The following is a 21,995-nucleotide window of genomic DNA, read 5'->3' as shown; positions in this document are numbered from 1 at the left end:
TTCCATGTTCTGAACAGGAATGCTATTTTTGAGTACTGTCAGAAAGAAGAGATTTTCATATAGGTGCCTATAATAGAAGTCTTGTTCTAAAACGCTTCCCTTGCTCATTGAACGAGGTTGCTTGTCCTCATAGCGCTGTTCCTGACTTTCCTAAAATTGCTGAGAACTGCTCAGGCTTGCTTCTGAGGCTGAAACAGAATTTGAAACAGGACACTGGATGTTTCAGGCTGAAACTGCTTTTTCTTAGACTGGAAAAAGTTAGCTGTAGGTTTGCTCCTGTATGTCAAGTTAATGCCCCTTTGAAAGTTGTCTACAAGCAATGTGCTGTTTTTTCAGTATGTGTGCTGTGACTGTTGGATGACTTGTTTCCAGGATGACCAGCCTACTAATGACAAATGTTCATGGTAAAAAGATGCTTTCATTCTGTTCATGAGAATGAAAACCCCCTTTATTGAGACCTTACAGATGTTCTCAAGGCACAGCAGCAGATAGTTGTTTGCATTGTTTCATGCTTGGTATCCTGTGCAGGAGAGACTGTTTGCTCATTTCTGAGCTTGGCCTTGTTGTCTTATTTTCAATGTTTTCATATCATAAGACAGTCTTGTGTGTATAGTGGATGACTAAGCTTATTCAGAGGTTATAAAAGAAAAGGCGAGCAGTATATACTAAGGAAAGAGTAAGCCATACAAAAGCAAAAGGCTGGGCTGATTTTCCACACTCCCAAGGCGTGTGTGTGTGTGTTGTGTGTACTGAAAAACTCCCTTTTCTAGAAAGGAGAAAATGATCTAATTTCCTTAGAAAGGTAAAGCAGGGCTACTGATCTAAAGTGACAATGCAATTTGAACATGTAACAGCCTCATCCCTATACCTTTCCTGTGCGTCTGTAGTAAAGGATGTAAGCTGTAGACAGAATCTGTCTAATCTCAGAAGTGGAATATAAAACCTGCAGAACTTAAAGTGCCAGGTATGTATGAAGGAAAACTGAGCTTGTTTTTAACTGGAAACTGGGAGAAGTATGGAAACTATGGTTGATAAGCAAATGCTCTTCTGCATCCTCTTTTACCCAGGTGATCACTTCAGTAAAATGTATTTTAATAAAAGCTTCCAGAAAGATTGTTTGAAAAACAGTTAAAGGAGAGTAACTTTCCAGTGGTGATTCAACCATTACGTAGAAGGAAGTGATTTCTCAGTCATTGTCTTAGCTTTCAGAAACAATAGTGATGCAAGGAGCTGATGCCTTGTTGCTTGCACCAGTGGACATCAGCAGTAACATCATTGGTATTGCTTGTGAAATCTGGCAACATGGACTTGGTGGGCAGTCATAATCAAACAAGAAGATGTTCTGCTGGGATTTACTTTGTTGGGGTTTTTGGTTTGGTTTTCTTGTCTCACTACTTATTGCCTCTTCCTTCTTCCATGCTTGTAAATATCTTCATCTTGGCAGACTAATACTCTGCACAGATCCTTTGGTGTCTCGAAGTGACTTTAACTTTGATATTCTCTTCCTTTAGATCTGTAAGTTAAGAGTTTGCCTTTGAAGGGATGAGACTTAACCATAGAAAACAATATGCAGCACTGAAATACTGTGCATGTGTTCGGAGGAATCTGGCTTCTGATCTTACAGTTGCAAGATTGTTGAGTGGAAACTGGAGTGCTAAAGAGATTAAACGTGTAAATGGATGGTGGCAAACTTGGGTCCTGCTTGGTTTTTTTGTCGCGTAACTGCACTATTCAATGTGACTTCTTTGTTTGAAGAGCAGTTGGGGTTTTAAGTCAAAATGAAGGTATAGACAGTAATATGTAAATCTCAGGAGGATAAGGATGAAATTTTGTTTCATTGGTAATAGAGCTATGGTGTATATTTCAGTTGCTTGATAAAATTATGTTGATAAAATGGCAATCTTAGGATAATTTAGCTTGTGAGGTTTTCCGGTCCAGCTCCCTACTCAAAGTGGGACTGGACTGCCTTAGGTCAGGGTGTTTAGAACCATATGCAGCTGAGGTTTGAATATCTCCAAGGATGGAGATCCCATCACTGCTCTGGATTGTTTTCTCTCTAATAGCTAATCAGGATTTTCTGTGTTGTAGCTTGTTTGTTGCCTCTCATCTTGTCACTGCATACCTGTCAGAAGGAGCTGGTTATTTTATCTGTATCCTCCCTGATCTAACAGAGAATTGCAGAGGGAAGAGCTGGGTATGAGAACTGCAAGGGTAGCGAATGGAGAACTACAAATAGCAAGTTGTATAAAAAATACAAACATCAGTAAACAAGCTGTCTTGTGCTTTATTTCTAAAAGCCAAAAAATTCCAAACTTTTGAATATGTAGATATAGAGAATAAAGATAATATTATAAAAATGGGGGGAAATGCCATTTTTGCATCTGAATCAGCATATTTTCATTTTAATATACTCATTGACAGAAGACTCCTTTTTATACTTTGAAAGTGGGGTTTAAATGCAGTATTTGAGAAAAGGGCTAGTCTGGCACTAGCTACAGTTGCTAGCAGCCTATAATGCTGGCTCTGTGTTTAGAAAATGATGGTAATTTATTACAAAGAGACTTTTATTCTAGTATTTTTAGCTCACAGCCGAGTGTTTAATGAATCTCTGCTTGGGCTCATTGAATTCATGTTCTCCCTTCCCCCGGCCAATTTTAACCATTAAGGTACTGCTGTTCTTGCTGCAATTCCAAAAGCTGTGCTTGGTCTACTGAATAGTGAGCTCACTCACAAGGTGCTGTGCCTTAGCGCGAACAAGACCTGAAGATTTTCTGTAGAAGCCACCAAAGACTAGTTGTGTACGAGTCTCGAGCCAAAAAGGCAGCTGAATACTTGAGGGTGGCTGGTAAGCTAAAACCAACCAAAATTGATTCCCTCTCTGTCTCTCATGAAAATGGCATGTTCAGCAAAAGTGGGCAGACTCTCAAACTCTTCCATCTACTCTGAAGCATGGTTTGTAAGGTTTTCCTGGAGAATAGTCTGCCTCTAGATTCAGACTCTGGTGTTTGAACGTTGACAGGAGGGAGTATATTGATATGGCTTTTCCTTCTTTTCTTCTATTCATCTTGAATGATAGAATTCAAGATGCAATCAGAAATTTGTGGCTTGTTTTCTGCCATGGCAGTCTTTTGCCTTCTGTGACTCAAGTGAATATTGAAGAACAAGAAGGCTTATAAGAAACTGGATTTCCATTCCTAAACAAATATTAAATACTTTTTTTCAGTTTAGATGTCACCTCTTCTCCCCAGAGTAGTTGTGAGTCAAAGTCCCATCCCTGGGAAGTGTTCAAAGCCAGGTTGAACAGGGCTTTGAGCAACCTGGTCTAGTGGAAGGTGTCAGTGCCTGTGGCAGGGGGTTGAAACTGGATGAGCTTTAAGGTCCCTTTCAACCCCATCATTCTATGACAACACAACTGTGACACACAGTATTGTGCAGGCTACCTTCACTGAGCTTTCTCCCATTTCAAGAAGAACCGTTTAAGAATAAAAGGGTTTTGTTTATAAATGAGTTCTTCTTGTTGCAGTTGCCTGTTTTTGAGACTGAAAGACGCTAACTGGTCCCCATTGTGGTTTTGTGCTAATCTCTTTCCCAACCACGTAATGCCTTTCCAAAACATTTTTTTCTTTCCTGTGTGTAAGTTGCTTTACTCACACAACCTTTTCAATTGTAGAATACAGGACTGTGCACAAGTAGAGGTTTTGGGGCTTTGGTCTCTTCTCTGTAGCAGAAGCAAAGATCTTGACCTGAAATTTGCCACTGTTGTGTGATTTTGGAAGAATGTTGAATGGGTCAGGATCTTGTCATTAACAGCTTATTCCTTATTAGAGTTGAATTTGGTTCTTGGAGGAATTTAGAACAGTCTGTTGTTCAGAACCTACTCCAGTGAAGCCTCATTAGAAGAATATAATTAATCTTTATTATTTCTGGGACTGAAGTAAGTCTTCCTTTGGGGGACAGTGCATCAGGCAGATCATAGCGGGTGAGAAGTAGCATGTACATTGCACTGATTAGGTTGGTTTTTTGGGGTGCTGAATTTGGTATGTGCTTGGGCTGAAGTTAACTGGGTGTTAGGAGCTGTGGAAGTGGTGTGTGCAGTTCATAAATGTTCTGAGATATATTAAAAAAAATCAAGGTCAAGTATTCAAGTCATGCTTTTGAAAACTTACAAGCAAGATGTTTTACTAAGGATAGCTCTAGATTTCTTAACTCTTGAACCTTCCTTAAGTCGAGTAAGTAGTAAGCTTCTGTCATATGTGCTGGTCCCAAAATAAACTTGGCTGGATTTCATTAAACATGAAACAAAAAGTGTGTTAAGGGGGAGTTAGATGTTGGGCACTTTTCCTTATACTACGATTTTCTAGTTACCTTCTTGCATTGCTGAAGGCTGTCACTTGGAACTGTTTGCCCCCCTTGTGGTTTCTGCTCAGTTATCTCTTCAGAGGAGGTTAGAGGCCACCTGGTCAGGTAACTCTTTAAACCAGAGTCCGCTTTAACTGTTCATGTATAATTACTTTTAATGAGAGTCAGAAGCTGGTTCTGACTGGGATGTGTATTTTTTCAGCTCTCCATGAAGTTGTTCTTTTGGGGGAACAGAGGAGAAGTTACGTGAAACCTTTTCTTGTACTAATGGCAAAAGTTAGAAGTTATTTTTAATGCTTGCCTTCCCACCTTCTGTAAATGAATGAGGGAGGTGTTACAAACACCATAGTGTTAGGTGGATACTATTCAAATCTTTTTGTACCCTGTCCTGATATTTCCTAGTCCTGTACCATTTCCTAATGGGTGGTGCTATAGATTTCATATCCGTATTTCTTCCGAATTGTTTAATGTCAATTCGAAAGCCAGCCATTATGTAGTCTAGCAAAGAAATGTGAAGCATTGCATGCAAAGTGCAATGGCCAAGACAAAATTAGTTGTATGTGAAGAAGACTGAATTGCGGGGGAGGCTGCTGAGGAGGTCAGTATTCAAGTAGGGAATAGGTTGACCATTTGGGGAGGAGATGAAAACATGAGAAGCTGTTTTTAGAAGATATATAAGTATATAAGCAACTATGATGAAGAAGATTATTTTAAAATAAAGAAAAAAGAGAAATGCTGAAGTTGATAGTCTTCAAAGGCACGTGGTTTCAGGAAACTGCTGGTGTGATACTACAAGGTGGGGTTGTGATGCCAAAAGGGAAGGAAGACCAGAGGTGGCTATAGCAAACATTAAAATGGTGACCACAGTGTAGTGGGGCTGCATTTATCAGGGATAATCTCCACTTCAATGTGTTATGACTTACTGGCATGATAGAAATTTGAGGTCACATTTTCATATGATAAGCTTGCTCTAAGTTCTTCATTTTAGAATGGAGAGTTTAAAGAATGAAGACACCTTGGGCTCAAACTACAACAGTAAGAACCCTCACCATCCCAGTTAAGTTACTGCTACCCTTGGGTCAGCAATCTAGAAATGCTTCGGAGCAAGCTATACTGCTTTGCTTTCTCCTGTGTGACTGATGGGGACTGTTGGATCTCTAAAAGGCACTTTATGCACCAGCTAAATGATGGATACCCTAAGGCTTGAACGAGGATAGTGCCCAGTGAAAATGCACACTGCTTCCTATGCAACAAAAACATATTGGTGTAACTGTTGTGTCAACAGGACAGACACTTCACAGTAGTGTTGTGCAAACTGGGTCTGTTACAACACACACACACATTAAGCAGTGGGTCAGGATACCGTTGTGATAATGTCATATGTGTGCTAACCACAAAGACAGTCTTTGATTAACTTCTTGTTTGAAGCACTGTGAAATCCACAGTACCCAGACTTGAGAACAAAGGAGAAGAGATTTGGAAAATAATGACAACTGAAAAGGAAAAGAAAGGTTTTGATACAGCCTCCTGGTTGTGTTCTGCAGGCATCACAGCAAAAGTCTGTAGGACAGCAAGATGTCTTTGCATGTGTTTATGTGAAGCCTTCTAACATACGTGGGATGGCATGTAAGAAAACATGAAGGAGCATACTGCATTTTCAGAGAGCACTGTGAGCTGATTGCAGGTGGGGAATCAACAAATCCATGCTGAGTAAGAAATAGGTAGATTGAGATGTGGAAGGCCAAGCTTCTCTGTGAAGGAGCAGAGAGGATCGGGAGAGGGTATAGATCAGGTCAGTAAAGGGATCTTCACATTGGCTTCTGAATGACTGTGAGCAGATTGTCAAGCACTGCCACATCCATTTCTCTGTTAGAACGTAAGATGGGAGTAGGTAAAATGTGCATGTTCGTATCTTTTTGGCTTATATCTATGGTCTAGTTGAGGTAGAAGAAAATGGAGATAAAACATTGTAGTCGCACAGAGTTGATGATAGGATTCAAGAAATGTAGTCCAAAATGTGTATTTGCACAGAAGGCAGAACATTAAACATCAGTACTATAAAAGTTTAATATCTTCTTTGAGCTGGTGTGAAACTTGCCTGGAAGTACCAAGGGAATGTTCTTATTTCTGTTCAAGAAAACCTCAAACTGGCTAGCATCAGCTTTGGTCTTTATTGAGCAAGTGCTCTGTCTGGGTAGATCGTGATGGGTTGGGTAGGCCAGAGGTGTCTGGAAATGTTACTAATGAGAAGCTATAAAAAATCCTAATGTGAACTGTTTCTCAGAGTAGAAGCATGGCGAAAAATTGCACTTGAAGAAACTGTTCTCGTTAAGAATTATGTGGAATTCCTTCAGGAAATATAGTTAAACATGAAAGGTCACGTTGCACACCTCAAACTGGCATGATAGACTGTATTGAATTGTTATGCAACTTCCATCCATCTGCAAATCCAGAAGTTTCTTAAAGCTCTGAATCAGATGCTTCTATGGCCAATGGACTAGTCTTGCCTTGTTATTGTTTTCTTTATATTTAATCCCTGTCTGGCTCTACTTCTTGTTAGCTGGTTGAACCAAACAGTCTAAATGGCAATATACCATTTATACTAAAAACTAGCATGAAGGAAGACAACTGTGGATGCTTTATCAAGGCCATACCGTAAATTTCTAAGTGCATTCGTGGTTTTTGTGATCTGGTAGTTCTTCTAAGCAATTCAACCTTAATTGTGGGTTTATATGTGTGTTTTAAAAATTATTTCAGGCATAACCAAAATATAGAAAACACAAAATGTTGTACTGTATCAGGTGCGTAGGTTTGTGTAACTGAGGGATTTGAGTCTTTTCTCTTACATTTAATTTTATCCTTCTTTTTTACAGGAAATAATGAACAAAGTGTGCCACAACTCTTGATCAGAGACCTGAAATTTGAGAAGAAGTCATTAGCTAAGCTCATGTTTTCTCCTGATCAAGAAAATCATCCATCAAAAGCACCAGTGAAATATGGTGAATTGATCGTATTAGGGTAAGTGTTTGTGTCTTGGTTGGAAGTGAGAACGAAGGTAGGATTTCAGGGTGCACTTCCAGCAGGTAAAATGCAGGTTGTTGTGAGATGGTCCCACAATCTACCACTTGAACTCCCTCTTTTGCAAGTGTATCTAGTGAGCGTGCAACTGAATAGTGAAGCTGATTAGCTTTTCTTCAGTAGCTGAACTCATGTAAGGAGGGGAGTGGAAAGAAGGCTGCCTTTTTCAGTGGAAGCCAGGTGTTATACATTGCAAAATTGCATTGCAGTATGCATACTGGTTTGTGACAGTGCGAGCATGCAGGTAGGAGCTGAGTAGATGTAAGTTGATTTTCAGGTCTTGTGTTCATTGCACATAAGTGTTTTTGTGACAAAGGCAGCCAATTTGTGAAGGGTTCCCCAGCTGGTTCGAGGCTAGGCTGAGACAGATGACTAATGTGATTATGTGGAAGGAGAGGTTCCCTAGGACTTTAAGTAAAATAAAAGGAATTTTATTTATATTTTCTTCCTAAAAAATGTAGTTGCTGACTAGAATATCCAGGTTCAAACAGAAGATGTCAACATAAACAGGCCAGCTGGCAAACTTGCTTTATTAACATGTTCAAAGTGAGGCTCTGAGGGTTTTCTAATGGATTAAATTGGGAGTCTCAGAGAACAGCACATCTGTTTCTTACGGGTCTTTATTTCAATCAAAGTTCTTTAAAATACTACCTCTCCACCAGGGTTGGTGAGTATTGAGAATCTTTCATTTACAGCGTGATGCCATTTAGAGAGAAAGCAGCAGACAGGCATATAACAATACTTGTTCTCACATCTGGGACAAGAGTCTTTCACTTGTCAATAGTAGCTTTGAGACTGATCTGGGTAGCATTCCTTGACCTACAAGCTTTGTGTGTACATGCTGTAATCCTTTGGGCATGTTTCAGTATTGTGTTTATCAATTCTCAGATTTAAATGTGATTGATGGCAAGTCTATAATTATTAATATCATACTAATTAATTGTCTTAGAATGAAAGTTCTCATCTATATCTCATGGGAATCTAAGTAATACAGGAAGATGGACTTTGTTCTTTTTCTGTGCTTTTTTGATAGGTACAATGGGTCTCTCCCAAATGGAGATAGAGGAAGAAGAAAAAGTAGGTTTGCTTTATTTAAAAGGCCCAAGGCAAATGGGGTGAAACCTAGCACTGTGCATATTGCCTGTACCCCTCAAGCAGCAAAGGTAAGCTCAATTTGTCCAGTTAACTGTCTAAAGAGTTGAGTGAAGTCAGTGCTGTTATGCTGAGATGAAGTGGTGTAAAAAGCATGAAGCTCTGGCTCTGAAAAGTATAGTTCGTGTTTATCCAAGGTTTTCTTGGTACCCGTCAGGGCTAGCAAGGAACTGTTCAGCAAAACAAAACTGATGCCCAATCCTTGCTGTGTCCAGAAAGAAAAATGTTTATTTTTGAAACACGAATGTTCAGGGCACGGGCCAGTCATGTAGAACACTTTCTGTTTTGTTTTCCTTCCAAACTCACTGCAGACATCTGGTCTAGACTTCCTGTTTTCGCTCTCCCTCATGTTTTAGGGCTAACTTCACCTCACGTGAAGCTCACTTTTAAATGATCCTTTGCCAAAGCTCTGCGTGCACTTGCTACTCCATCCAACGGGGAGTTCCCCAGGGATGAGGACAGGTGGTTTTTGCAGGGCATGGTTTATAGTGCTTGTAATCAGTTTCAGAGTTCCCCTTACAAAGTAGTAAAGGAAGGGCTTAGGTCCTGAAGTTGAATTGTATTTCATGTCAAAACTAATAAATTATAGCTAAAGTATTACCATGAAATACTTCTGTGTTGTGGTAATTCAAGTGTGTGTGCAGTCGTGTTCAACAACAAATGGAACATTTCTACTAAAACCAATGGAATTTGAGAATGCTTAGTGGTTGTTTGGAGATCACCAGTGTCAAGGCCCTTAAACAAATACAGTAGTGTTAAGTTTGACTCCCTAAATACCTTGACACTTAAGAATATTATTGATTCCTAAATTCAGGGAATGGCATAAAATATTCTGAAATAAAAAGTGTTTTTCTAACCAAAATTCTTGTAATAGAATTAAATTTATAGATCTGTGAGAAGAACATTTATTTTTACTAACTCTTTATGGCCTTCAAGTAAGTGGTATTTAGAAGGACTTTTAGAAGAGTGTTTGTTCAGTTCCCGGGGGTAGTTGCAGAATGAAAATCTAGACTAACTGAAACCTAGATTACTTTGCTGCAACTTCTGCAGCCTATGCTGAGCTTTTCCATTTTACCCGCTTTACCACTACTACTTGTTATGTTTTTTTGGCTATATATCTTGTTATTAATCACTGATTTTGGTATGAAATCAGATCCTGATTTTAGAATGAAGTCCCTAAGTTTCTTTTCGTCCTCAGTTTGCTTTTGAAATTCAGGCTGGGGACGCCATGATACTCAGTTTTAGCCTTTGCACTCAGTTGTTTGTTATTTTGTGTTAAGGCCAGTGTTGCTTTAACATGAAGCATGACTAATAATATGTCTCGGTTAGGTGTATTTTGTTGCAGCATGTGGTGAAGAGACCAGTTTGGTCTGTTGCTGAATCAATCCTGCAGCTTTTTTTAATGGCCAGGACTGGCTTTTGTGAAGTTTAACTACAGGTGTGTCATAACAACCATCTGTCTTAATGCATTAATTGACCAGAACAGGAGCCTGGTTATATATATTATCTGCTTTGCTGTTGTATTCAGTAGAGTTATTGTTCACTGGTTCGATAATATTTGGTATCTTTTTCCACAGGCAATAAGTAATAAGGACCAACACAGCATATCCTACACTTTGTCTCGGGCCCAGACAGTAGTAGTTGAATATACACATGACAGCAACACAGATATGTTCCAGGTATGTAAAGGAAGTATATATAAATGTATTCTCCCTTTTGGTGGTTTCTAACAAGACATCCTCTCTGCATGCCTTTTCTCTCAGACTCCAAAGTTTGCATGTGTCACTTTCTGCACTTTACTATTCAGAGATATCTCACTCTGTTCATTCCCAGGCCATCACATGAACAAGGCTGTATATCTGAGCATCTCTTTTAGGCTTGGTCAGAGGTGAAAGTTGGGGGGTTTTTGTGACTAATGTGTGAGATTATGGTTCTGCCTTTGATTGCCACTCTACAAGTCACATAACCTGCCTCCTAGTCCCTCCTTGCAACATGAAGAATAAAGAGCACAATTCTCTTCAAGCACTTGGAACTTTGCTTCTGGCATTTACAAAGGGATTTGGGATTAGCCAGTTGGAGACAGGGTAGAAGAAATACAGTGTGAAAAGACAGGACAGCGCTTGACACAACTAATGTGAAAAATACCCCTAACTCTTAAGCAAACCCAGAAATAAGTCTAAAGTGCTGGGAAATGTGGCAAGAGGAGGCCCAATTCTGATGTGCTGGCAGTTCATAGCAACTTTGCTGCAGTTCCTGTATGTATGAGAAGGAACCACAAACACATCTGCAGCTGTGGTGCACGCTCATGTCTTATAATTGTTTCCTGTTTTTCTCAAAAGGAAGGGTTTTGTTTTAGGGTTTCTTTGTGTGAGCTTTGTTCCTTCTGATTCCCGGACAGATCTTGCATTGATTTTCTTGTTGTTGTCACTAAATTATGGCAAAGAGTTTTGCTGTCACAGCATTTAGCTGTGACGCCACTGCACGATCTAAGGAGATGGGAGATGTTGGAAAGTGGCGGAGAAAGCTGTTCTGCAACTGCGAGTACCTACAACAGAGCAAAAGGGCTGTAATGACTTAAGTGCAGCATAAGCTATTGTTTGTGTGAGTGTTCTCTCTGCAGGCATGCTGTGGCATGTGTGCTGCTCTGAAATTGCCAGTGGCAGTCCCTGTGTACTGATGGGTTATCCTGACTAAGGAGCAATAGAAAAATACATTCTGACAAAGCAGTTTCAGTCTCATGAAAACTCTCTAGCCTTCACCAAAAAGCACCTCAGGCTTTTGGGTCTCCTGCACAGCAGTTAATCAGTCTTAATGTAACCAGCTGTTTTAGAAGAGGCTGAGAGCTCTGGAAGTGCGAGAAAGGTAGTGGGCTATAAACTTGGTTATGTTGATGTTTGGGAGAGAGATGTAACTTCTCTTCCTACTTCTACTACATGAAACCCATGTAGTTCTATCAAACCCAGGCCAGTCATGGGGGACTGTGAAAGTCATTCTTCCATGCAACCAGAGAAGAGGGCACAGTTATCAGAAAAAATGTGATTGTAGTCAGATGTTGCGTTCTTGTTTTATTCTGTGCATATTAATGTAACCCCTCCCCACCACAAACATCTTGGACCTGGTCTTTCCTGACAGGTTTGCTGCTCCTTAGTGCCCCACCAGAGCTGGAGAGTCAGCTCGTGTAATCTAAGTTTCCTACATCCACACCTCACAGTCTGGCATTGTTCAGTGTGTTCTGGGCATTCTGAGTGATTGAGTATCACACCTCTTTCATCCAACTGCTGTTTCTTAGCTGTTTTGGTGATGCTGCTGCTGCAGCTGGTCCAGCTGACCTGAGTGTAACCTTTCTGATGAGAAGGCCTTCAATGGGAGGTTGTCTCAGAATTTACTTAATTACATCATTTTATTTCCCCTTCCTTCAGTTGGCTGTACTCAGCCTTCAGAATAGCTTTGGTCACATGGAGGTGGAATAACACTTAGATGCTGGTTAGGCTTTAGAAACCTGAATTAAGATTGGTGGAGGGGAATCCTTTAAACTGAATTTTTTTCTTGGTCACTTTTAAATGTTTTGAGCTTGAATATTCCTAGGCTTAAAAGCAAACTTCTAAACATTTTGGTTTATGTCTGGTTTCTTTAATCCCTTTCCAGATTGGTCGCTCAACGGAAAGCCCTATAGACTTTGTAGTGACAGATACAGTTCCTGGGAGTCAGAGTAACTCAGATACACAGTCTGTGCAGAGCACTATATCAAGGTTTGCCTGCAGAATCATCTGTGAACGTAACCCTCCTTTTACAGCAAGGATATATGCTGCAGGATTTGACTCCTCGAAAAACATCTTTCTTGGGGTAAGGGAACTCTCTTTTTACCTCCATGTTCAGTGCAGGCTTATTTTTAAACTAATTCATAGCTCCACTTCAGCCAAATTAAAAGTTTTAATTGATGTAATTTCTCTTAGGAGAAAGCTGCAAAGTGGAAGACATCAGATGGGCAAATGGATGGACTAACCACAAATGGAGTTCTTGTTATGCATCCTCGTAATGGATTTACAGAAGACTCCAAGCCAGGGGTGTGGAGAGAGATATCTGTATGTGGGAATGTGTTCAGCCTCCGTGAAACCAGATCAGCTCAGCAGAGGGGAAAAATGGTAAGAGTGGTGTTTTGTGCAGCCCCTGTGCAAAATGGGTACAACCATAAGGGGTAAAGCCTGTGATCTGCCTCATTCATTGTAGATGTCACCTCTCTAATTACACTGACTTCTTACATGAAGGTGTCTTGCTCAACCTGAGTAACTGATGTTTTATCTGCAAACTAGTACTTAATTGCAGATCTCTCCGGAACTCTAGACTGCTCTCCTAAGTTGAGTTGCCGGTCTACTGTGCTCTTTGCAAACTGTCATAGTCATGTATATGTTTAAAGAGTATTTTCCTGATTCTCCCTCTTGAGTTCATGCTTTTAAGGTTTCCCACTTTTTGTAGAATAATAAAGAATAATCACAATTTTATTGACATGTGCCTATATACCTGGATACCCCTTCCCACCTTGGCATTCCGAGTGTTCCCCTTGTTACCAAAGCATTGCCAGCATTACCAGGAGATAATTGCTTGGATTTGGTATGATTTGGGATCTGTTAGCAAAAAGAAATACTACATGAATACTTAAGTGATACATTTAACTGGAAATGCTAACAGCTGACTTTTTCTGGAGGAGAGGAAGGCCATGTGGAAAGGTGGGTTTGAAGAAAAAACAGTCTATAAAATGTGATGGAGGACTGAGGACTTGTGCTATTCCTCCTTGATGCATTTCGAGTAACATAGTTGGGCCTGCTGTAGGGATGCAGTTGAGAGAAGTTAAGGTTGGAGAGAAGATTTTCTTGCCTTACTTTTTTAAGGTACACATTAATCTCTTCTTAAGAAGCTTTGGTTTGTTGTCTTTTCAAAAGAGGGCAGAGAGAAGCTGCCACTGAAACTTTTTGTCTGGCAGATTTGTATTATGAAAGTGCCTTATGTTACTCCTCAGCTAACAGCTCTCCTTCTCTTTGTCCATCACAAGGTTGAGAATGAAACGAACCAGCTCCAGGATGGCTCTCTGATTGACCTGTGTGGAGCAACACTGCTGTGGCGCACTGCAGAAGGGCTTTCACGCACCCCTACTGTCAAGCACCTGGAGGCCCTAAGACAGGAAATAAATGCAGCCAGGCCCCAGTGTCCTGTGGGGTTTAACACCTTGGCGTTTCCCAGCATGAAGAGAAAAGATGTAGTAGATGAAAAGCAGCCGTGGGTGTACCTGAACTGTGGCCACGTCCACGGCTATCACAACTGGGGAAACAAAGAGGAGAGAGACGGCAAGGATCGTGAGTGTCCCATGTGCCGCTCAGTGGGCCCCTACGTGCCTCTGTGGCTTGGATGTGAGGCGGGATTTTATGTGGATGCAGGACCTCCAACTCATGCGTTCAGCCCATGTGGACACGTGTGCTCAGAAAAGACAACTGCATATTGGTCCCAAATTCCTCTTCCTCACGGTACTCACACTTTTCACGCAGCCTGTCCATTCTGTGCACATCAGCTGGCTGGTGAGCAAGGCTACATCAGACTCATTTTCCAAGGACCTCTTGACTAACACACGTGTTTCCAAGGACTGCAGTAAACTTGATAAGCTAAGAGATCCCAATTTTTAAACCAACTGTTTTTCATATTCTCTGGGCTTTGCTGGTTTGCATTAAGATGAAGAATTTGGGGTTGTTTTTTTTTTTTTTTGTTACAGTGGCTAAATCCCTCTCTATTGAGAAAAGTCTGGAAATGGAAGAAATGGGGGGAGGGAGAGAAGAGGGAGATCTTTTTTTGGTTGATAACTGCTTCTGAAGAGGTCGAAGGAGTGTTGTAGAGTGAACTTCGATGCCTTCCATTTAATGGTTTTGAATCACATGCCCACAGTGTTTGAAAGTTGTTTCATTCTTTTTGTATATGGAGGGTAAATAGTTCAAAGAACGTTCGTTTACAGCTTGGATGCAAACGTTGTAAAATATAACGTGTATATTAACTCTTTTCTATTTATCTTTATTATTGCAAATACGTAGAATGTTTAGAGAGTAGCATGGTCATAGTGTGTTACATCCGGCAATTGGATGTGTAGAGTAGTTCTGGATGGAGAAGAACATGAGATGGAAATGGTAGAAAAATCTTCTAATCTAAAATACTGAGTTCTTAGAGTAGTTAAAATGCTTTTTAAACAAAGCTAATGCAAATGATGATGGCATAAAGGTGTGCTTTAACCATGTTGAAAGGTAGCTAAGGAGGACTTCTTGAAATGTCTTTTTGGTAGGTAGGACTGTACTTAAGATCTGGTTAGAAGGAGAAGTATTTACCAGACTCTTTGAATATGCAACTTAGTCTAGATTAAGGATTTTTTTTCTCCCTTCGTGCTAACACATCTCTTTATTTAGCATTAGTGACGTTCGTGAGGGGTTTTCCAATGTTACAGGTGAACAAACCTGAAAGATGAGGCTCATTTTGTTCCTTGCTGTTTGGGGCAGGGGGTGAGGGGAGAGGTGGATGCACATGTGCACATGTGGGGGGAGCAGGGAGCAATTTGTCAATCAACCACAGTCCCAGCTTGTGACAGGCTTGTCAGTCGGATACAGGAGCCACGGGCTTCATGTGCTTGCCTTTACCTTGTTGCGAGGTGCAAATACTCATCTCGGCCACACATAAAACAAAGTCGAAGCCTGGTACCCAAGGGATGCGCGCCTGCATCCTTGTACATCCTGTCTCAGTTGGCAATCTGTTAGGGGAGAGCTTGAGCTGGGACTGCACTGGACTCACAGACCTCAGTGTGTGATGCTTTGGTAAAGTCCACTTGCACTGCAGTGGGCTCTAGCAAGTCTCTCTCTGCTCTCCCTACCCATCCTTTCCCTCTTTATCCACCAGAGATGGCCAGTGCACTACATCCAGCTTTGCTGCTAACCCACCGTGCTTCATGGCAAATACACAACCTGACCTTTTTAGGATTGAGTTGAGCTTTTTTTATGGCCAGCTTCACACTTTGTTCTTTTCTCAACATACGTACTGTATAATTGGCAGTAGCAAATTTCTGTGCTTTAATAGCATAGCTTTAAGTTTTCCTTTTGAATCTATTCTAAAGTTTTCTTGGTTTAAAGAGAGACCTATGTTGCTTAGATGTGAGGAATTATTTACTTTGACTGTCAATTGTTTCTCCATTTCTAAAAGGAAATTATATATATTGTTTGGTTCACTCAGGAAATGCATGTGTCAGGAAACCTGTATTATAAGTTCAGTTAGCTGTCATGTACAAGTAACTGCTGTTACTCCCTGTCCACAGAAATATAACTGATTTTGACATTTTTCCAGATTATATGCATTAAGTAATGAAACTTATGCAGCAAGAAATCCCTGTATTGTAGTTGTTCTAATCATTTTATTCAAACTATAATATACTGTAGTTTAATTTTTATTTGCAAATTAATTTATTCAAACTACGTGAGTAAACACTTTTCAAAAACAGAAAATCTGGGATTTGTCTGTTGCTTTGTTTCCAAGGGTGGGAAAAGTGGCTGGAGATGGCCCTTCTGCTCTCATGCATCTGTTCTGCACGTGTGGATTAAGATCACAGAAAAGCAACTGCAAAGAGCTTGCATGTTCTCCTGGTCATGGATTCGAATGGCTCCTCTCAGATGTGTCCTGTTTTGTATTTAACTCTGCTTTAACAGAGGCAAGATTGTTGTTCAAAAGATGCAGTTAAATGATCTCTTCCACTAATAGCTACAAATAATGACATGTAAGCATAACCTTGAAATGGCTCTTCTAAAACGGCAAGAGCTCTTGGTTCCATCTTCCACAATATTGGATTGACACATCTTCTCTGGTCCTGATCTTATTGGCTAAGGAGATATGAAAAAAACAGAAAAGGATGTGAAGCAAGCTACAAAGCAGAATCATAGAATATGAATAACAGAAAGATGAATTCTGAAAGCAGAGAACAGGATGGTTGCAGGCGTATGCAAAGTGGTGTGCTCACCCTGTGTTGAAGGCACAGCTGGATGCTGATGTGGAGCCAACAGTGCATTTGGGCACATGCACATCTGACAAAGAGAGGTTCATGCCCAACACGCAACCACTGTGAAGCCTCTGCCCTATTAAGGTGGTACATTATGCTTTCATTGTACTTCTCTACCCCACCCTGCCAAAAAAACAAGAGAAACCCCCAGAAGAAGGTGCAGTCTTTGCAGAACTGGCTGTTTCTCTGGGTAACATCATACTGAGATAACCCTTCTGAGCCTGCTCCATGCTCTCTGCCTATTGTATGCTTTTCTTGACCCAAACTGGGCTTGTTAATTCTGTTTTTAAGAGGGCAGAACATGGATTCAAATGCCTGAGACACAGAAATCCCACTGTCTAAAGCAGGATGGCAGCAGTCAAGTTGTTTGGGGAACAATTTCCATGCAACATGCAAGGTAGCTAAAAGCAGTAACTTTGTGGTTCCCTACTGGAGTTCCCCCCCGGGCTTCTGTTCTTAAACAAACAATCTAAATAGGAGGTCTCGTACTCTGTAAACTGTAGAATGAATGTCAGATTAAAAGTAAAATTATCCCTTTGGCTCAACAAGCTGACTGAGGCACTCTGAACTCAGAACCTCTGCTTCTGAACAAGTGTGGGAGCTGGGAGAACTGCAAGAGGTTGCTCTGTGCTGGCTCTGAGATGATCACAGCTCCACTTGTGTGCAGCCAAAACCAGCCCCTTGAACCAGCAGGAAACCATCCCCAAATGGCATCCATGGCCTTAACCTCATTTCAAAGGTTTGAATGGAAAGAGGCATCCATGATGATGGAACAGGATTGATGGGAGGTCACCACGGGTATGAGGAGCGGATGAGGGGATGAGATGAGGTGAGGGTAGGCCCTTTTCTAGCCTTAAAGTTCTGTGCAGACCTGCCTCTGGAAATGAGCAGCTATGCTTTCTGCAGTTGGCTTGTGACGGCTGCTCTGTTCTGTGCAGCTGTGTGATGTGTAAAGCAGGTGATTTAATGAGCTAATTTGCTTTTCAGCTGTAGGAAACTGCCTGGATCTAACACTGGTAAAAGGCAGCAGCTTGGCACAGCACTGGCTAATGAAGCCCTTTTTTCTTTCCCAGAGCAGGAGCGGGGCAGCTTAGTGTGTTGACTCACAGCAGGGCAGCAGCATGTTGATGGGAGGTTGCAGGGGGCTTTCTCTGGGGAGGTTGTGGGTAGCCCAGCACGAACAGAGCCTTCTGTTCCCTTCCCTGACTCAGCCACCAGGTTCAAGCCAACACGGTGAGCACGTGGTGTAGCTCAGATGCATGGTGCAGGCTGAGGATGAGGTTTTCTGATGCCATCTGTGCCGGGCTTGTTACACCTGCAGGAATGAGGCTGATATCCTGAGAGGTTTAACAAGGGGATGAAGTCACCCCAGCAATCCTCCTCTGCTAGAAGGTGCTCTGCAAATCCCACAGCGACCCTGCTGTGGTGTGCTTGGTCTGCTTCTGAAGAGACACTTTCCAGACCTGATGCTAAAAATACATTTCCAGTTTTGCAATCTAAGTCAATCACGATGACTACAGCTACCTACCTGCACACTGTCTTTCGGCCTGGATTAGGACTGGTTGCTGTTAAGTTAGACCAGATTTCATGGTCCTACTCTTGGCTTGTGCGATTCCCATTTCCTTTCCTGTAAAATCATTGGCAAAGCTTGTCTATTTTTAATTGTAGCACTCGGCTTAACCATAAGGGCTGTGATCATCCTGGAAATGCAGCTTCTGAGGCTCTTTCGTGGCTACGGATCATTTGTACATGCGCTGTTGTGCATCCTGTGAGAAAGACCTGGGAAAGCATCTCTGTGGGAGCTGCGATGATTCCAGTGACTTGTGTCAGCAGCTCTGGGGCAAGTGTGGCCTCTGCATGGGCAGCAGCAAGAGCTGAGGCCCCCGTTTCCTTGCAGAGAACAGCACTGTGTCAAGCCCTGCTGCTGGATGCGGTATCCCATGGTAACGTACACCGAGCCGGGGAAACACCGATGTGTGCTACTGCATGAGAAACAGCCTGCTTCAGCTGTGCTGGGAGCTGCCTGCTGTTGGTCTGGTCCTGTCTCCCTCCTGAAAGAAAAAGGTGGGACAGGTTTAAAGAGCAGATGGGAAGTGCCTTTATTTCCTCAAGCTGGTGCCCTGTGCAAGCAGCCATACCCAGCACAGCCCTGGGGACTGCAGAGCCTGCGGTGGCTTCCCATGTGCCTGAGGCTTTACATTTCAGCCATAAGCTCCAGTGCCTGAATCTTTACGTGCTGCCTTGGTCCCCCTGCGAGCTGCTGCACATCCTCCTCCCTCCTGCCCCAGCAGATGTGGTCCCTCCCACAGCCACAGTAAGCAGGGGACTTTGCAGAAGCAGCGCCCTGGGAGAACCCTGTGTGGGATCAGGTTGGGCATCGGCTGGGGCCGCATCCCCTGAGGCTGAGCCTGGGAGGAGATGAGCAACCGGAGGCAAAGTGCCAGCTCTGGCAGTCAGGAGCTCCCTGACACTCTTGATTTGGCTGCTAGCGATCTCCATCCCTGTCCTACTGCCCCTCTTGCAGGGCTGGAATGGGAACCAGCCCTGGCATCACCCTGTTCTCTGGCCTGTGGTGCTTGCCTGGCTCTGCTGCCAGGGGTGCGCTTGTGGCAGCAGCAAAGGCACCAGCAGATACCCAGTTCTGCTGCCCCTGATGAGGGCCCATCGCTATCACGCAGCGGTTGAGACATCTCGCATCCTCTGCGTGGGCACCAGTGACCTTATGGATCAAGTAGAGAAACACTTCCCTGCTGGCAGGGGCATCTCCTTTGTAATTTGGCAGCGCCTGCAATATCGTGATGTTTTCATTTTGAAGGCTTTTGCTGATTTAGTGTCACTAAACAGCTCTGAGGCAGCAGTGAATTATTAATCTGCTTTGACTTCCTTCCTTTGCGCTGTCTACATACATAACAACAGCTCTGTACTGAGATCGCTACTGGAGATGTGGTGCCTTTCAGAAACATGGTGAAGGTACAGAGTCCTTTGGAGTGATAACTCACGCCAGGATTGTCTGTTTTATCTCTGCATATTGAAAGCATCTCATTGAAAGGCTTCCCCTCTGCAGCACATGGTGGACTCCTAAGGATTCCCCATGAGCTTGCCACACAAAGCATGAGGCACGGAGACAGCAGATGAGAAGTGCAGTACACTGTTAACTCACTTGGGGACGAAGCTTCCTTATACATGTTCTTTACTACTAACACCCAAGGTTATCCCGTCTGTTCACAGCTCATGTTCTTTTGTCCCTTTATTTTGTTTCTGCTTCAGCCCCCCCAAAAAAGTTAAATCAGAATCACTTTGCAGCTCATCTGACAGTTTCTCACTCACGCTCGTTGTGGTTATGATTACTTTTTAAAGTGTTTCTACTGAAATATGTGACTTTTAATGCATTAAACTGGAGAATGCTGTAAATGTGAACTGGTCAAGGATAAGGGAAGAGCTTAAGGAGTGGCTTTCCTGGGCTCCTGGGCATCAGCCACATGCAGGATGAGTCTTGCGGTAAGCACAGCATTTCATCTCTGGGCTTTCCCTGGATTACATCCCCAGCACCTCCCACATCCCAGCCCCCTGATACCTGTAAAATAACACTTTAATGCAATCACTTTACAAATGGGATCTACCTTCACTACTCCCTTCGGTTGGCTGCAATTTAGGAGCTGAGTGAACACAAAGCCCTTAGTGCTTCCATATCCTCTTCCCTCCGAAACAGTATTTTTAGCTGATCCCAGAAGACTTGAAACAAAACAAATGCATGCAGTGATATTCTAAACTTGCCTGGATGCAAGGCTAAAAACTGCAGCTCGCTGTCATGCGCTGTAGGAGAGGAATTGAGTCAACTCCTCCTTTCCAAAAACCCATGCTGCTGTCTTTTTTTTCCCTGCCGTGTGGGAGGAGGAGAGAATTAGTTATTCAGTGGAACGAGGACAATTAAAAGCAAATGCAGCTTCCAGCGATGCCATCATCTGTTCTGTTAGCCCTGAGCAACACAGAGCCAACCTGCCTTTTTAACTGTCTCCTTTTTCTCTCTCTCTGGCCTGTGCTTCCAGTTGACACTTGCACGTCTTGATAGGTCTGGGATGCTGGTGTGCCTGCTTTCATGTTGCCTGGACAGTCACCCAAAATGTGATTTCAAAGGGGATGAAAGGATCCAGATTGTGGTGGATTGAGAGGTCTTGGCGTCACTTGCCCAGCTTGCCGTTCTGTGGACTGCATGGGGACATGTCCATGGGTCCCACCAAGGGATGAGCCTGTGATGCCGTCCTCTACCATTGCTGGAGGGTAAATGTTGTCTGAGATGGGTCGCAGGGATGCGGGCACATCTCATCTACTGCCCCTTCCATACAAGTGGTGGTCAGGGCAGCAAGCCAGGCAGAGCCAGTACAGGCTCTTCAGAACAAAGCTGCCAGGGACTCAAGCCATTTAGTCAGCTTGCTTCAGAAGGGGAGCTACAGCAGGTCTCTGAAATGCCCCATAACAGTACAGAGCATGGGTATTTGATGCTTTTAAAGTGGCTTGAGAGCAGCTTTCTGGAGAGGCAGGGTGAGCAACGACGGGACCTCAGCTCCGCCGTTGCTCCGAGTGCTCTCAGTGTTCCTCAGTGTTTCTGCCAGCGTCACTCTTTATCACTTGGAAATCTCACCCTGCCTGTTCTCCAGCAGCAGCAGCAGCAGAAGGTGTGTGCGGAAGCGCCTTTGGGTGTCGATGAGTCAGTGCTCGTGTCGCTCATGTCGCACTCCTTGGCAACTGCCTGCCAGGGAAAGCCATCGCCAGAGCTGGGACAAGTGCCTCTGCAAAAGGGGACCTCGGGTACAGCCTGTGCCAGCCCTAAGGGACAAATCACTCCATCCCTCAGCCTTTAAAACAACATTGCCAAATGCACTGTAGTTAACCAGTGGAGTGGTTTTCATTCTGTGGAATGCTGGGGTTAGTGATCCTCACAACAGCATAAATATATTTATAGACCATGTGTGCCTGCTTTTTGTTATATTTTGATCTTTATAGGCTAATGGTTAATAAAGCCAAGGCTGTACTTATGTTCCTGCAGTGAAAAATGCGTTGAATGGTATCACGCAAGAGGCTTAGGTTCTGCTGGCCCCGAACAGTGTTTCAGACTGTAATTTAGTGGCTAAGTCATAGAATGGTTTGGTTGAGAGGGACCTTAAAGCTCATCTAGTGACAACCCCCCTTGCTGTGGGATAAGGTTGCTCAAAGTCCCATCCAACCTGGCCTTGATTCACACTACGGAAGTATAAACGTGGGATGCCACAGGTTGGCTTCCCCAGGACAGAGCAGAGGAGGAGAAGAGCAGCAGCTGTGGGAGTCCCCAGGGTAGGGTTAT

The 21,995-nt window shown here is 42.8% G+C and overlaps 1 protein-coding gene across 7 annotated transcripts in view; it reads left to right on the top strand.

Annotated features, from left to right (window-relative positions):
• The window catches only part of PELI1 (pellino E3 ubiquitin protein ligase 1), a 44,829-nt gene extending 28,743 nt beyond the window's left edge, over window positions 1-16,086 (top strand). For all 7 annotated transcript variants that reach the window (XM_080615486.1, XM_080615483.1, XM_080615485.1 and 4 more), the window contains 6 exons: window positions 7,233-7,377; window positions 8,471-8,600; window positions 10,167-10,268; window positions 12,235-12,432; window positions 12,543-12,731; window positions 13,637-16,086. In XM_080615486.1, the coding sequence (XP_080471612.1) occupies window positions 7,307-7,377; window positions 8,471-8,600; window positions 10,167-10,268; window positions 12,235-12,432; window positions 12,543-12,731; window positions 13,637-14,203 (1,257 nt within the window). In that variant the 5' untranslated portion in view covers window positions 7,233-7,306 and the 3' untranslated portion in view covers window positions 14,204-16,086. The remainder of the gene's footprint in view (window positions 1-7,232; window positions 7,378-8,470; window positions 8,601-10,166; window positions 10,269-12,234; window positions 12,433-12,542; window positions 12,732-13,636) is intronic.
• Window positions 16,087-21,995: the final 5,909 nt, after the last annotated feature.

The sequence above is a fragment of the Psittacula echo genome (genome assembly GCF_963264785.1).
Source record: "Psittacula echo genome assembly, chromosome: 4".
Classification (NCBI taxonomy): domain Eukaryota; kingdom Metazoa; phylum Chordata; class Aves; order Psittaciformes; family Psittacidae; genus Psittacula; species Psittacula echo.
This window is presented reverse-complemented; position numbering and strand designations above follow the sequence as displayed.